Here is a 12,568-nt window from a genome sequence, read left to right as displayed (position 1 = left end):
GTCAATCGTGGAACGATAGCTAGGCGAGAAACTAATATTATTTGTTTACTTTCATTGTGTAGCTAAACTTAGTACGATGCCGAAATATTATTGCGATTATTGTGATACCTATCTTACACACGATTCCCCAAGTGTTCGGAAAACGCATTGCACTGGACGTAAACACAAGGACAACGTTAAATTCTACTACCAGAAATGGATGGAGGAGCAAGCTCAGCATCTCATCGATGCAACGACAGCCGCATATAAAGCAGGAAAGATAGCTCCGAATCCGTTTGCCACTGGACCACCAAAGCCGAACATATCCATTCCACCTCCGACAATGAACATGCCGCCAAGGCCAGGCATAATGCCTGGCATGCCCGCTGGCGCACCACCGCTACTGATGGGCCCGAATGGACCGCTTCCGCCGCCAATGATGGGAATGCGCCCACCTCCGATGATGGTGCCAACAATGGGAATGCCTCCGATGGGACTTGGGATGCGGCCTCCGGTAATGAACGCAGCTCCTCCGCAGCTTAACCCGAAGAACTAAATCAATAATAATGTTTTCTTTCTCAATCTATAAGCCTAATTGTACTTGTACCACAAATATAGAAATATGAATGACAAGAGAACTAAATATTTGCTGTTTTTTTTATTTTAGAGAACTCATTCAATAATAACAGTCAAACCTGCATAACGTGGATCTAATAAGATAAAATTATTATACCCATCTACTTCTCGATTTTCAAATAGGTGCAGGAGAAATATATATAAGCTCATTTAGCAGTTACACGCTGGAGCAATTTCTCATTTTTTCGCGTGTAGTTTACCAAACTGTAAATTGTTCAACAATTTTCATGACAAGGGTACAGCCGTTAACCGTAGGTCATCAAACTAAACAAAGCATTTAAGGTACAAGCGGAGGAATAGATGTGGATATGATAGATATTAAACGCTTAAGTTTACAACACAATACAAATACATCGTATTGTAAAGATTCAGGTATGGCTTAATTGCTAAATATGTATATGCTTTATTTTAATTGCTTCGTTTAAATATGTCTCATTCAATAATGCAACAATAGTCAGGACGATTCTCATTCATCAACCGTTCGCAACACAGCTTAGCGTTCGAAAGTCGCTACACATTCGGCGAAACCAAACCTAATAAGAAGGAGAATGTAAATGCATACGATAAGCCTTAAACGCTATAGCCTTGATATGAAACTATATCGAATATGTCTAATTTCAGCAATTTGGGCGCCTCTTTTGATAATACTTGATTTTGGACAACACCACAAGCGATTCGAAATAATGTTGTTTTTGTTTTGAATTTTGTCTCCTATCACGTGGGAGTTTCGTTACATTTTCTACGGGTCTGGGTTGGCACTGGGATCGTAGCAAGCCAGCATGCTATATCCTTGCCCTTGCTCACGAATCGAGCATATTTTATTCTTATGACAATTTTGGCTTAACAAACTATCGAAATCATTGCGCAAGTATTCGTCACGGGTGCTCTCATTCGCGGGATGAAATGGAACTTTCAGGATTCTATCAGGATTTGCAAATCTCTTGAAAGAATCACTTGAGCGATAGAGCAAAAAATCAGTCGTCTAAGCGTAAATGGTGGGCCGAGTAACGTCAACATATAAAAGAAATCGAATTTGCAAGAGCCCACGCGAGAGAAGCTGCCAAAATTTGCTTTAAAATATAAATACCTAAACAACAGACGAACAAAAACGTGAAATAAATTAGAATAAATAAAGATAAATACAACACGACCCAAACGCGCGCGTAAAAAAAAAAGATACACCTATTCTACACCGCACTGCTCCGAAGGGCGAACGGTGTTCAGGCAGGCTCGATGAGAGAAGCTAAAGAGAAAGCGACTGCTGGGGTGCGTTTTTTTCCCGCAGCATGTACGATGTCCTCCACCAATTATTGGTCAAAGGATTGAACACTCTTAGGAAAATGCTCTATGGACGGGCCTAAAGTGCTGTCTCAAGGGCCGCCGCTGCTGCAGCTTGTTTCGAAGCCATCTGCAGGTCAGTTGAGATGACCTCTCCGGCCTCTTGGTCCCGTGACATCAGCTTGGCGGCCATATCTTTCACCAGCCGGCCACTGGCCCGTGATCCGTCGCTGGTGGAAAATCCGGCCAACGTTTTCGCTAACCGTGGCACTTCCCCACGCATGAAATTGTTCTCGTCCTCCTTGAGGAAGATGTTCTCCTTAAAACTACAACTTTTCTCCACCACGTCGTCCTCGCGCACAGCTCGTGGGCTCCCTTTAACGGAATGATGCGCTTCGACACTCGAATTCCGGTCCACTGGCAAGATGTCCTCTTCACTGTTTGCCTCCGGAATGGCCGTTGAGATGACGCCAGTACGCATATTGTTGTACCGCCAGTTAGATCGTGCCACCGAACCCTTGCCACTACCAGTCTTCGTCGGCGAGCCACCATACCCACCCTGCTGGGCCATCCGCCGGAAGCTGTACATCTTGGGTGACGCCGACATGTCCAGGATCGCCATGCCAGGAGAACCAACAGGTTGGCCATCTTTAGGACGAGGGTTGTTGGCCGTCTCCTTGCTTTTCTTCAGCAGCTCAACTGCGGACAACTTCGAGCCTGGGCTGGCGTGCGATTTAGTGCCGTGTGCCAGTAGCAGCTTTTTGAAGTCCATTAGGCTCGTCTTGGGTGTCCCCAGCCGGTCCGAGCAGGTCTTCGGAATTTCTACACTATTCGATGCCCAGCTATGCCGCCCACGAGGTGTCTGCGGTTCAAGCATCTCACGTGGAGTTGATCTGCCCGAGTGCACTGGCGAGCTGCCCAAGGACCTCACGGAGGTGGAGCTGTTCAGCAGCCTGTGGGATGGGTGATGGACACCACCCAACAGCACCGGTGCGTCCTCGTCAGCCTTCGATGGGGTTGACGTCCTGAAGGGATTCGTTTGGCATGGCCGGATCGGTGACAGTTCGCTCTGCTCGGCCAGGATAGTGCGTAGGCTGCGATCCGTTGGCCTTGGCAGGACACTCCGTCCGACCGTCAGGGGTTTCGGTTTGTTCGGGATCGCGTACAGACTGTTGGGGTCTGGTGTGACAGGTACAACCGGGCTTGCAGACGGGCTCGAGAAGTTTCCCGTCATCAGAGCCTTCGGTGGCTCGTAGTCAGCACCGGTTCGGTACGTACGTGCAAAGTCCCCACGGGTAGGCAACGTTCCGCAGGTGTTCCGCTCAACAGTGAGCTTGTCCGGGTACCAGTTCCTAACGCTAGAACGGTCCAGTGAGTGTGCACCTGCAACGGAAGCGGTAGATTCAGGGCCGGGTTATTTAGGGTAGCACGCTGCCTGTGTTCTGTGTGCGGTAGGATACCATCCCCGGAGTGCAGTGCTGATGTGGGTGTGTTTGTGAGTGTGCATTATTGCAATGGATGAGTGGATGAAACGCGTGAGCAAATTTAAGAAGCATTGTTGCCATAGAAATGTACCTGCAGCCTGCCATAAACCTATTTGACTAATTGTTTAACCAAACTAGAAAAATATACAACCGTTGGTGCGAAATACGAACATGTGCAACTTAATACAAAGTTAAATTGAGACAACATACACAAAAAAGCGATATTAAAACCATAAGGACATCCAATTAGATACGCAAGATGAGCGTGTTAATAACTTCGAAACACAAACACGGGTATGTTTTAACCGAGGTTTATTTAAAAAAAATAGAGCAAAATAGAAGCTTAGCACGAGAAATAGCACCGCCTGGCCTTCGTAACCCTCCCGGAAGGAGCGCATTTGTACCTTAGTTCCGAGTATAACCATAAAGCTAGTGTCAATGAAATGCAGTTCGAACTGCGTCGTGAAGGGCGGCTTTGGATCCCCGAAATGCGCAGTAAATCGTAAAGGACAAGTGCATTTTAAAATGAGTTTTAAAGCACTACAACGCTTCATTATGTACAGCAGTTTGCGTAAAGTATTGTTAGTGGTCACACGTAGCACGCAAAGCATGAACGTCAAACGGTGCAAAAAAAACACAAGCGTACATAGAGAAGCATAAAAAAATGGCGATTCTGCGCGTGTTTTTTTTTTGCGCGTTCTACATCCCCACACTACCAGGTGGTGCAGAAGTATAGCTACGGGCTGTGCAGAGGATTCGTGCACACGCAAGAGCGCTCGCTCAGCTTACCTTCAGGATACGGTTTTGCAGGATATCCTGCCGCAGGCACAGCACCTGCCGCTTGATAGGCCATCGTCTGCTGCTGAGTGGTGCCAGCACAAAATGGCGCACTTTCGGTCATAGCACCACGGTACGGCGTGAAGGAGTGCATCCTGGGAACCGATTGTTGGCACTGTTTGGCACTGTTCGGGAGAATGGTTGCGACGAGCGCCTTTTTCGGTGGTTCCTGCCCAACAACGCCACCACCTCCGACCGGAGAAGGACCAACTCGGGTCGCACCGTAACGCGTCGAAACGAGCGGTCGCTTCAGCTGACGCACCACGGGAAATTGTGCCACTACGTCACTGTTCACCGTGCCACCGCCACCAACGCCACCCGCGTACTGTCGTGACCCGAGCGGCGATTGTTTACATGGCGCCTCGCGCGACGTCACATCCTTTACGCATGGGCCAGGCGCGAACGTCGTGTGGGCTCCTTTCCGTCGTTTCAAGCTGTCAGATGAGAAAATTGCCCGCCCGTTCGCATCCAGCATCACACGCGCAGCACCCTTCAGCGCAGCGTACCGCGTCCCTCCCGGCGTCACCGTCGTCGTCGTCGTCGAACTCACCGAAGGGCTACTGGCGCCATTTTGCACAGGGTCAGTGACAGCACCAGACTCGACGTCCATTGCTAGGAAGCTGGCAGGACCACCGGTGGTGCCATCACATTTGATGTTACATGGCAGTTCGTTCAGCGAGACGTACTCAGTTTCCTCGTTCAGGTTGCCAGACAAAACCGTTGCTAGGTTACGACGAACTGTCAGCTCGTTGGGTGTCTTACGGCCCTTCGAAATCTCTACGTACTCGCCGTCACCGGCGCCTTCTACCTGTTTCGATGTGTCCGTTGGTAGAGGGACTGTGCCATCTGACTCCTTCGTGGGAGACTTCTTAAGATGTGGCAGAGCGCCTTTGATTCGGTCGAACACGCTGTTGAGTGGCAACAGTGCGTGCTTCCGAATGTCCTTGGGCTTTTTAAGCTCAAACGATCCTGACGTCGACAATAGTCCTCGACTCTTGGTGGTCGTCCGGTCCTGCGATTTCATCGAATCCTGCTGCTCCTGCGATGGCTGCTCGTCATCACTGTTGGTCGGTGTGATGATGCACATCGACGGGATGCGACTGGTGTTGATGGTCGTCTTCACCTTCAACCGTTCGGTACGCTCCACACACTCCACATCTGAGGACTCCGAATGCTCCGGATCCACCGTCGTTGTCGGTGTCGTTGAGGATTTAGATACATTGCCATCAGCCACATCGAGTCGGTTGTTGTTCTCCTGTCGCAACACACGCAACACCTCCTTCTGGATGAGCACACCATTGCGCTTTATCGTACCGGTACTGTCGAGTGTGCTACCCAGCGTACTGCTGGAATAGCTCCGTTCGAGCGTACCGTTACTGGCCGTGCTGTTGCTTCGATTCAGTTTCGTCAGCGAGCTTTTACGCTCTGGGATCTTGGGAAGAGACCCAGCAGGAGCTTCAGCCAACACCGTACAGATCGTCCCTGCCGAGCTGGTCGTCGTTGAGGTCGAGCCTTTCCCGTAGGCGTCGTAGTCCGCGTCCTGTGAGACCACTGTCGTATTGCCTGAGCTCGAGAACGACGTAATACTGGAAAGGGCCGTCGTTGACTGAAGTGGCGTCACCGGGTCCTCTTCCTTGAGTGTTTTGAGGCCCGAATCGACGTGGAAGGACGTGTAGTAGCCCTCGGTGTCACACGAGTATACCGAGCTCGTCTCGCCACCTTCATCATGTCCGTCAAACGTCTGCAAGTCAGGTGTGATGGTACCCTCGCTGGTTACGCTGCTGGAAGCGGAGGTGTTAAAGAATCGCCGTCGGCTTACGATTGAGCTGGGTGGTGCACTCGAGCTGACCGGGTTGCTGTGGTTCAGAGACGTGCTAGAGGCACTCGACTTCGGGTGTGTGTTCGAAGTCGTAATCTCACTTCCGATCGACGTCCTGCCAGACTCCGAGCTCGCGCTCCAGTTTCCGCTCGACGAATGTGGCTCATCACGGCTGCCAAGAGCGGTCCTTCGCTGACGCCGGATCGTGGAGGTTTCGCGTAGTTTCACCGGGTTGATCGAGGCTGGCAGGTACGCCCCGCCAAGGACACCGGACGAGCTACGCTCCGAGGACGAGTAAGACGGCTTTCGATCGTGCGAAAGGCGCTTCTCGCGGTCGGAACCTCGCCGGCGGCCACCGCCAGTGACCAACTGCCGCCCGACGGTGGCATCGTGGATATTGAAGTCGTCAATGTCCTGATCCTTGTCGCGGTGGCTCACCGACTCGCGGTTTATCATGCGCAACCGATTGATGCCCCACTGCTTGAGCGAGTTGAAGTGCGACATCTTGTTGAAGCTCTTGGCCCACTCTGCCGAGAAGGATGGCTCCTTGCGCAGCAGATCGCCCGATTTGCTGCGTAGGGCTGGCATCAGCTCACCGAAGTCACACACCGGATGTTCATCCGTGGCCGCGTTCTCGGGCTCCCTGCAAGAGAGAACCGAATCGTGTTAGAACTTTGTTGGAGCTCCGGCCTGACCGTGCCGGAGGGTAATTGAAGGTCACCAAAGCTGCGCCAAGGTCGGCCATGTTAGGAGGGCTCGACTGGCGTGTGTTAGCAGGCAACACGTAACAAAAAAATAAAAGACACAACACATCTACGCCACACACACAAACGTGGTTCAGTAACAGACATGAAGCTCTTTTCGCAGCGCTCTTCTAGCACACCCCGATGGAGGAGATGACGAGAAGCGTGATGATGTCGTTCCCTGATCGTGCCCAGGTGGACCATTTCGGTAGGATAGCTGCCCATACGTACCCCTTGTTGATGACCTCGGCGATTTCTCGCTGGTCCGTTCCTGCGATCGTATTGCGTCGCTTCCCTCGAGGTCGTCGTAACCGCGATCGCCTGCGAACCGTGTCTTCTTCCGGTTTTCCGTCGTCCTTTTTGGGACGCGTCGCTGTGTAGCACATGAGGGACTTCCGCATGGAGGACATCCGATCGAACGCCCGCCCGGATGTGTCGATTTTGATCGTTTCCGCCGGGAACCTGTGGTAGTTAGTTTTGGAGAAGTAAAACCGGAAGTTAATCCTGTTGATCTGGTGTGAAACTTTCGCGATGGTGGGACGTACTTGGACGCCAGGATTCGGCACTGTTCGACCGGTGAAGGCAGCTGATGGTCGACTCGATCGTCTCCACTACTACTACTGACGGTTGCCATGGGTTCTGGCAGAGTCGTGATGGCGTCAAGGTCGGTTTCGTGGAGCGTGTTGGAGGTCGTGGCAGGCGCGTCCGTTAGATCGGATGGGGTGGTGATTATTTCCGGTTCGCTGACATTCTGGGGGACGGAGTTGTTCGCGAGGTTGGGTGTGATCTTCACGGAGCACGCAACTCCGGTCGTGACGTCACCGATCGCTTCTGAAGAGGTCCATTTGCGAAGATCCTGCACGGCCGTTGGCTGGGGAAGGACACAAAACGTGGGGTTAGAAAATGATACCATTTTTGAGACCAGTGCAAGAGTTGTTTCTTTGCTGTCTATGTATAGAAGGATAAGGTCTACAAATGTTACCGAAAAGCCTTTGTTTTCAAATAAATAGATCATTATCTTGTGGTACACAATTTAGTGTTGAAAAAGAACATTAAAAATTCAAAAGTAAATCTGATAGTTAAAGATACACAGTCTTAGTGAAACACAAATTAAGCGATGTGAAACATTAAGTGAGACCGACAATGATGGTATGTCTATAAAGTTTGGCTTGTCGTTGTTTTAATAGCATCTGTGAGCCATGAAATAAATCGCATTATCAATTGTAATATTAATTTCATTGTTTTCAATTCAACCGCATGATAATGAAAAAAAGTAAAAATAAACTGATTAAAACATGCTATTACGCCGCACATAAATAAACTAATCTCATTGTGTAAACCGTCACGTGTGTGTGTCTGTGTTTAATTTAGTAACGAATTAAAAGTTGCCCTTTTTTATAGCTGAAAGAAGGAAACAAACCGGTGGGGAACACACATTTGTCAACAGCAAATTAAACACCACACAATGGCACTGTTTGCTTTGCACTTGGTCCGCCACGGTGTTTGCTTATCGATAACGGCCCACTGATCGCGAGTGACCGCAAAGAACACACTACATCAATCAGTGACACACGATCCAGATTAGATTGGACCCATTTTGAACCGCGAATGGGAGCAGCACCTCTTCCAGGTGTTCTCCAAGAGCGCTACTATCAGGTTTCGAAGGCGACGGACCGGACAAGAACCGAGCAGAAAATAGCAGCAATCGAAGCCAGAGAAGGAACTCGAAGCTCGAAGGCATTTTTCGAGGCCGGCAAAATGGCGGCTCCGTTTGATTAACCGACCACTCTAATGAAGCCCACCTTCACCGGTGTAACACCGACCGTAACGCGATACCTACCAGACTGACTTCGATGTCCATGTCCACGTTGTTGGCCCGGGCAGTACGGCGTTGGCGACTCAATACCGGCGTGCAGATGAACGCGTCCGAACTGTGGCCAGCGATGTTGCCCATAATCCGGTCCATCTCGGCGATGGTCGCGACCGGCGTCTTGGCGGCCGCTTCATACAGCTCCTGCACCGTCTCGGACCGGGTAGCCACCGTGAACAGTGCCGTGTCCACATGGTACTGCGTCTGATAGTGGCTCTTGATCTGCACGAACGTGTCGAGATCGCTCTCGGCTGTTGGAATGGAAACGGAAAGCGGGAAATTAATCCTAGTGTCGAAGCAATCGAAGCGGCAAGACCAGTACGTATGGGTGGGTGTTTGAGAGAGCTGTAGACCCTGGCGACAAATGATATATCCTCCCACAGGGTAGGGTGAGGTTTTCCCGCATGTAACGCATGCCTGAAACCGAGAAACTCGCTTGTGGCGATGTTAATTTGCCGTCACTGTAGGGCCACCCGAGTCGTGCCTTTACGCACTAAGCGGATTGTTTTACGGCACGCTGATAATTAATGCCGAGGCCGCTCAACATCGACCGCACGCGGTAAAACCCCTTGACACACAAACCAGTCCCTCCGAAACCCGCAATTGATTAGATGCGTACGAGGGTGTTGGTCGGAAAATCGCACGTATCGGGTGTCGGGTGTCGGGAAATGCAGAGCCGTTGACTTTCGCTGCTAAAGCGCTTGATCGACTGCACCAAGGATGGGCAATGGTGCATCGGTCCAAGAAACGCTTCTTGATGCCATTGTTGTCTCACGGTAAACGGAAAATGGCAAAGTCCGATTTAATTTCTCCTCTCGTCGAAGGATGCAAGGGACAGCAGCTGTGTGCCAGAGCGAAAGAGAGAGAGAGCGAGATCGAAAGCAGTGCCCTCCTGTGACACATTCCGGAATCTCCGCGTACCTTAACGACCTCGTCGACGATGTGTATTTGTGTGCATGTGCCACGCATTCAGCACCGCGGCGGAAGTCCTGAGCATTCAAACCGAAATAATGGCCGCTTCATGTGGCGCTCCCGAAAGCGATGAGGTGAGGTGGCAGGAGGCCAGGGCCATGTTGTGCTCTCGATTTAAATAACAAGCGGATGGTTTCGTTTCGACCTAAAAACCCGGCCCCGGGTTCGGCGAACAGCAAAAGGGCAAGAACGCGCAAAGAAGACGCTCGAATGGGCTAAGCTGCGCAGCGCAACGAGACCATCTGTCAAGTCCCGCCCGGGAAGGGCTCTGGCCCTAGTGGGCTGCTGTCGGGTTGGCTTGGCTGGCTGCGATGGTTGCAAATGGTTGCTATGGGGTTGCTATGGGCAGATGAAATGAGTCGTGAGCGCATGAGAACCTTCCACCATCCGGTTGGTGGGCTAGGGATGAGTGAAGGGCGCGTCGAAGAAGGGTCTGGCGGGACACGATCGTAGCAGGGAAGAGGAGGGAAGAACCACTTCCATTTGAGAGATAAACTCAGGGGCGTCGAAGGCAGCATTCTCGCTCCAGAGCAGACGGAAATGGTTGCCTTTCGTTGGTTAGCTTAGGCAGGAAGTCTAAGTCTTTTGTGTGATCATGTTTAAAACATTGTTTAAGCTCGAGAAGCCTTGACTTTAAAAGAGATGTTGTGTAATCTTTGAAAGACAGAGTCATTTTTGTATGATAAAGCAAGACCAGTCTTGTGCTGCAACCTTTTTGAGACTTTCTCTTTGAGTTCATTCAGAAGTGGTCTACGAAATTGTGAATACCTAACACAGCGGAGTTAGGTCAGGGCCAAAATTTTGCAGTCTACTGAAAGGTATTGTATTTTTTATACATTCAGAGATCAAAGCGCTTTAACTCATGATCGTTGGGATGTAAGATATATTGAAAAGATATTATCCTTTATATGGCAATCAACATGTTAAGCAACACCAACTAATCTTTTAATGCAAATGTGGTGAAAGAAAAGAGTTTCATTTAAAGTGTTTTAAACCTATTTGTAATATAGCTCTCTACTCTGCTTTTGCTGCTTCAAATCTCTCGGAAAACCGGTTGCCTTACAGAGCAAAATACGGTCCAGAAGCTCATTTGCTCAATCAAACCCATCTACAATTGCGCTCTCCAATTGCGATCCATCTATTTGGTGAACTTCTTCCATGTCTCCATCAGGCTACCAGTGTTTCAAATTTGTGAGCCAATTATCGGCTGGTGTCTAATTTGATTTTCTGATCACCAAGCCCGAACCCACTCATTACATTCGAGTAGTCATCGCTCCATCCAGCGCTCGATGATCGCTTCCCCAAACGCCACAACTACTGACCCCATCAGCAGACCACGGCACATAATAATTGCTCTGTTTCATCCCCTCGGCGTTTTCCCACCCCCAGACACCTTGCTTTGACAGCCCTGCCACCAGCGAGGGCAGCGATTTAATGCCGACTCCGGATGATGGACGGGTTTGCGCGAGAAGCACGCGTGTTTTTGGTGGCGTCACACCAATGTACCTTTGTATGTGTGCTCGCACACCTTTTCAGCCGGCCAGTGTGAACGTACAGATCGACATCGATCGTGTTTGCGGTGGTATGCGACAAACACACACACACACACGCGCGAGCACCGTGGAAAGCCAAACGAGTTGTTGCGCAGCTCTCTGCAGCATCCCTTGGCAGTTTCCTCGCCCTTCACAAGACGACATTCCAAACGGGATCCCGGCAGTCACACGAGCGCACACACGAAGGGCCGACGCCACTCTCGCAAAAGGGCATCGAGCCGTCGCGACGAGTTCCGATTTTGGACGTAAAACGGGCCGCAGCATCCCGCGGGAAAAGCGACCCTTCGGTGACAACTGGGCCACGGCAGCAGCACTTACCGCGGGCGTGAAGATGCGCTGGTGGCAGCTGCATTCGGCAGCTAAAAGGGCAGCTCGAAGGGGCGAGAAGAAGAAGAAGAAGCTAAAGAAAAACTAAAAGCAACAGCTACCGACAGCCGTTTCCAGGACTGGAGCCGCCATTGCGTCACGTAATCTCGCAGGCCTCGAGGCCTCCCATTTCCCGATATGGCTTCCAACAGGGGTGGGTTAGCCATTGCACGCGCGCGCACGACTGTGTGTGTACGCGTGGAAATGCAGACATCCCGAAACGCCAGAGCCGCCAAAGCCGCCAGACCGACCAGGGCCGCTAAAACATCCCTTTCAGGGTTCTGGTTTGTTTCGATCGCAACCCCTCGGCGTGAATGGTGGGGTTTTTTTTGGGATTGGGATTTGGGAGATTGGAGATCGAACCCCGGTGTGTACTTACGGACGGTGACCTGCTTCGGTTCGAACTTATCCACGCGTTCCGACAGCCGGTCGATGCGCCGCTTGATACCGACGGATCGTTCATTCACGCTGGCCAACTCCTGATGCAGCTCGGTGAAGATCTGGTTCGAGATCGAGACGAGTGAGGCGAGCTGGCGTAGGGCGTTGCTGAGGGTGACGTTGGTCAACGCCTCCAGCTCATTGTCGGCCACGGGTACGACCGGGGCGGCCGCATAGGGCTGTAGGGCCAACTTCGACGAACGGGCGATGTACCGTGGAGTGACGATACGCTTCACGAACGGCATCTTGCCTCATGTTGGGCACCCCTGGCGGGTTTTTGGGGGAGGGTTTTTCCCTCACCTGGGTGGCCCTCACCGTTAAAACAATGCCTACACACACGCGCACACACGCGTACGAGCGTACACGTCCACTCTCACACAGGTGCACTCGATCGCACAAGCGACGCACAAAAAAAACCTCACACACAAAGCCACAACGAAGAGGCAGTTGGCTTTTCCAAACTGAACACGGGTGGGTGAGCTTTTTCACGATTCGATTGGTTTTTCCTCGCGAATCAACCCGCGCACACACTAGGCACTTTTCGCAGGGCACAATCGTACGCAACCAACACTGGCACCCGTCGCTTGACGGCA

General features: G+C 51.1%; 2 protein-coding genes across 2 annotated transcripts; one reads left to right on the top strand and one right to left on the bottom strand.

Annotated features, from left to right (window-relative positions):
• The first annotated feature begins 55 nt into the window (after positions 1 to 55).
• On the top strand, positions 56 to 563 carry LOC128732056 (U1 small nuclear ribonucleoprotein C). Its single transcript, XM_053825217.1, has one exon. The coding sequence runs from the start codon at positions 77 to 79 to the stop codon at positions 533 to 535; it is 459 nt and encodes a 152-aa protein (XP_053681192.1). The 5' UTR covers positions 56 to 76; the 3' UTR covers positions 536 to 563.
• A 307-nt stretch (positions 564 to 870) lies between these two features.
• Positions 871 to 12,220, bottom strand: LOC128730272 (mucin-5AC). Its single transcript, XM_053823309.1, has 6 exons — positions 11,917 to 12,220; positions 8,617 to 8,897; positions 7,322 to 7,647; positions 7,008 to 7,238; positions 4,167 to 6,676; positions 871 to 3,276 (listed from the first exon to the last, which is right to left on the bottom strand). The coding sequence occupies exons 1-6, from the start codon at positions 12,218 to 12,220 to the stop codon at positions 1,973 to 1,975; spliced, it is 4,956 nt and encodes a 1,651-aa protein (XP_053679284.1). The 3' UTR covers positions 871 to 1,972.
• Positions 12,221 to 12,568: the final 348 nt, after the last annotated feature.

This window comes from Anopheles nili, chromosome 2, assembly GCF_943737925.1.
Source record: "Anopheles nili chromosome 2, idAnoNiliSN_F5_01, whole genome shotgun sequence".
NCBI lineage: Eukaryota > Metazoa > Arthropoda > Insecta > Diptera > Culicidae > Anopheles > Anopheles nili.
This window is presented reverse-complemented; position numbering and strand designations above follow the sequence as displayed.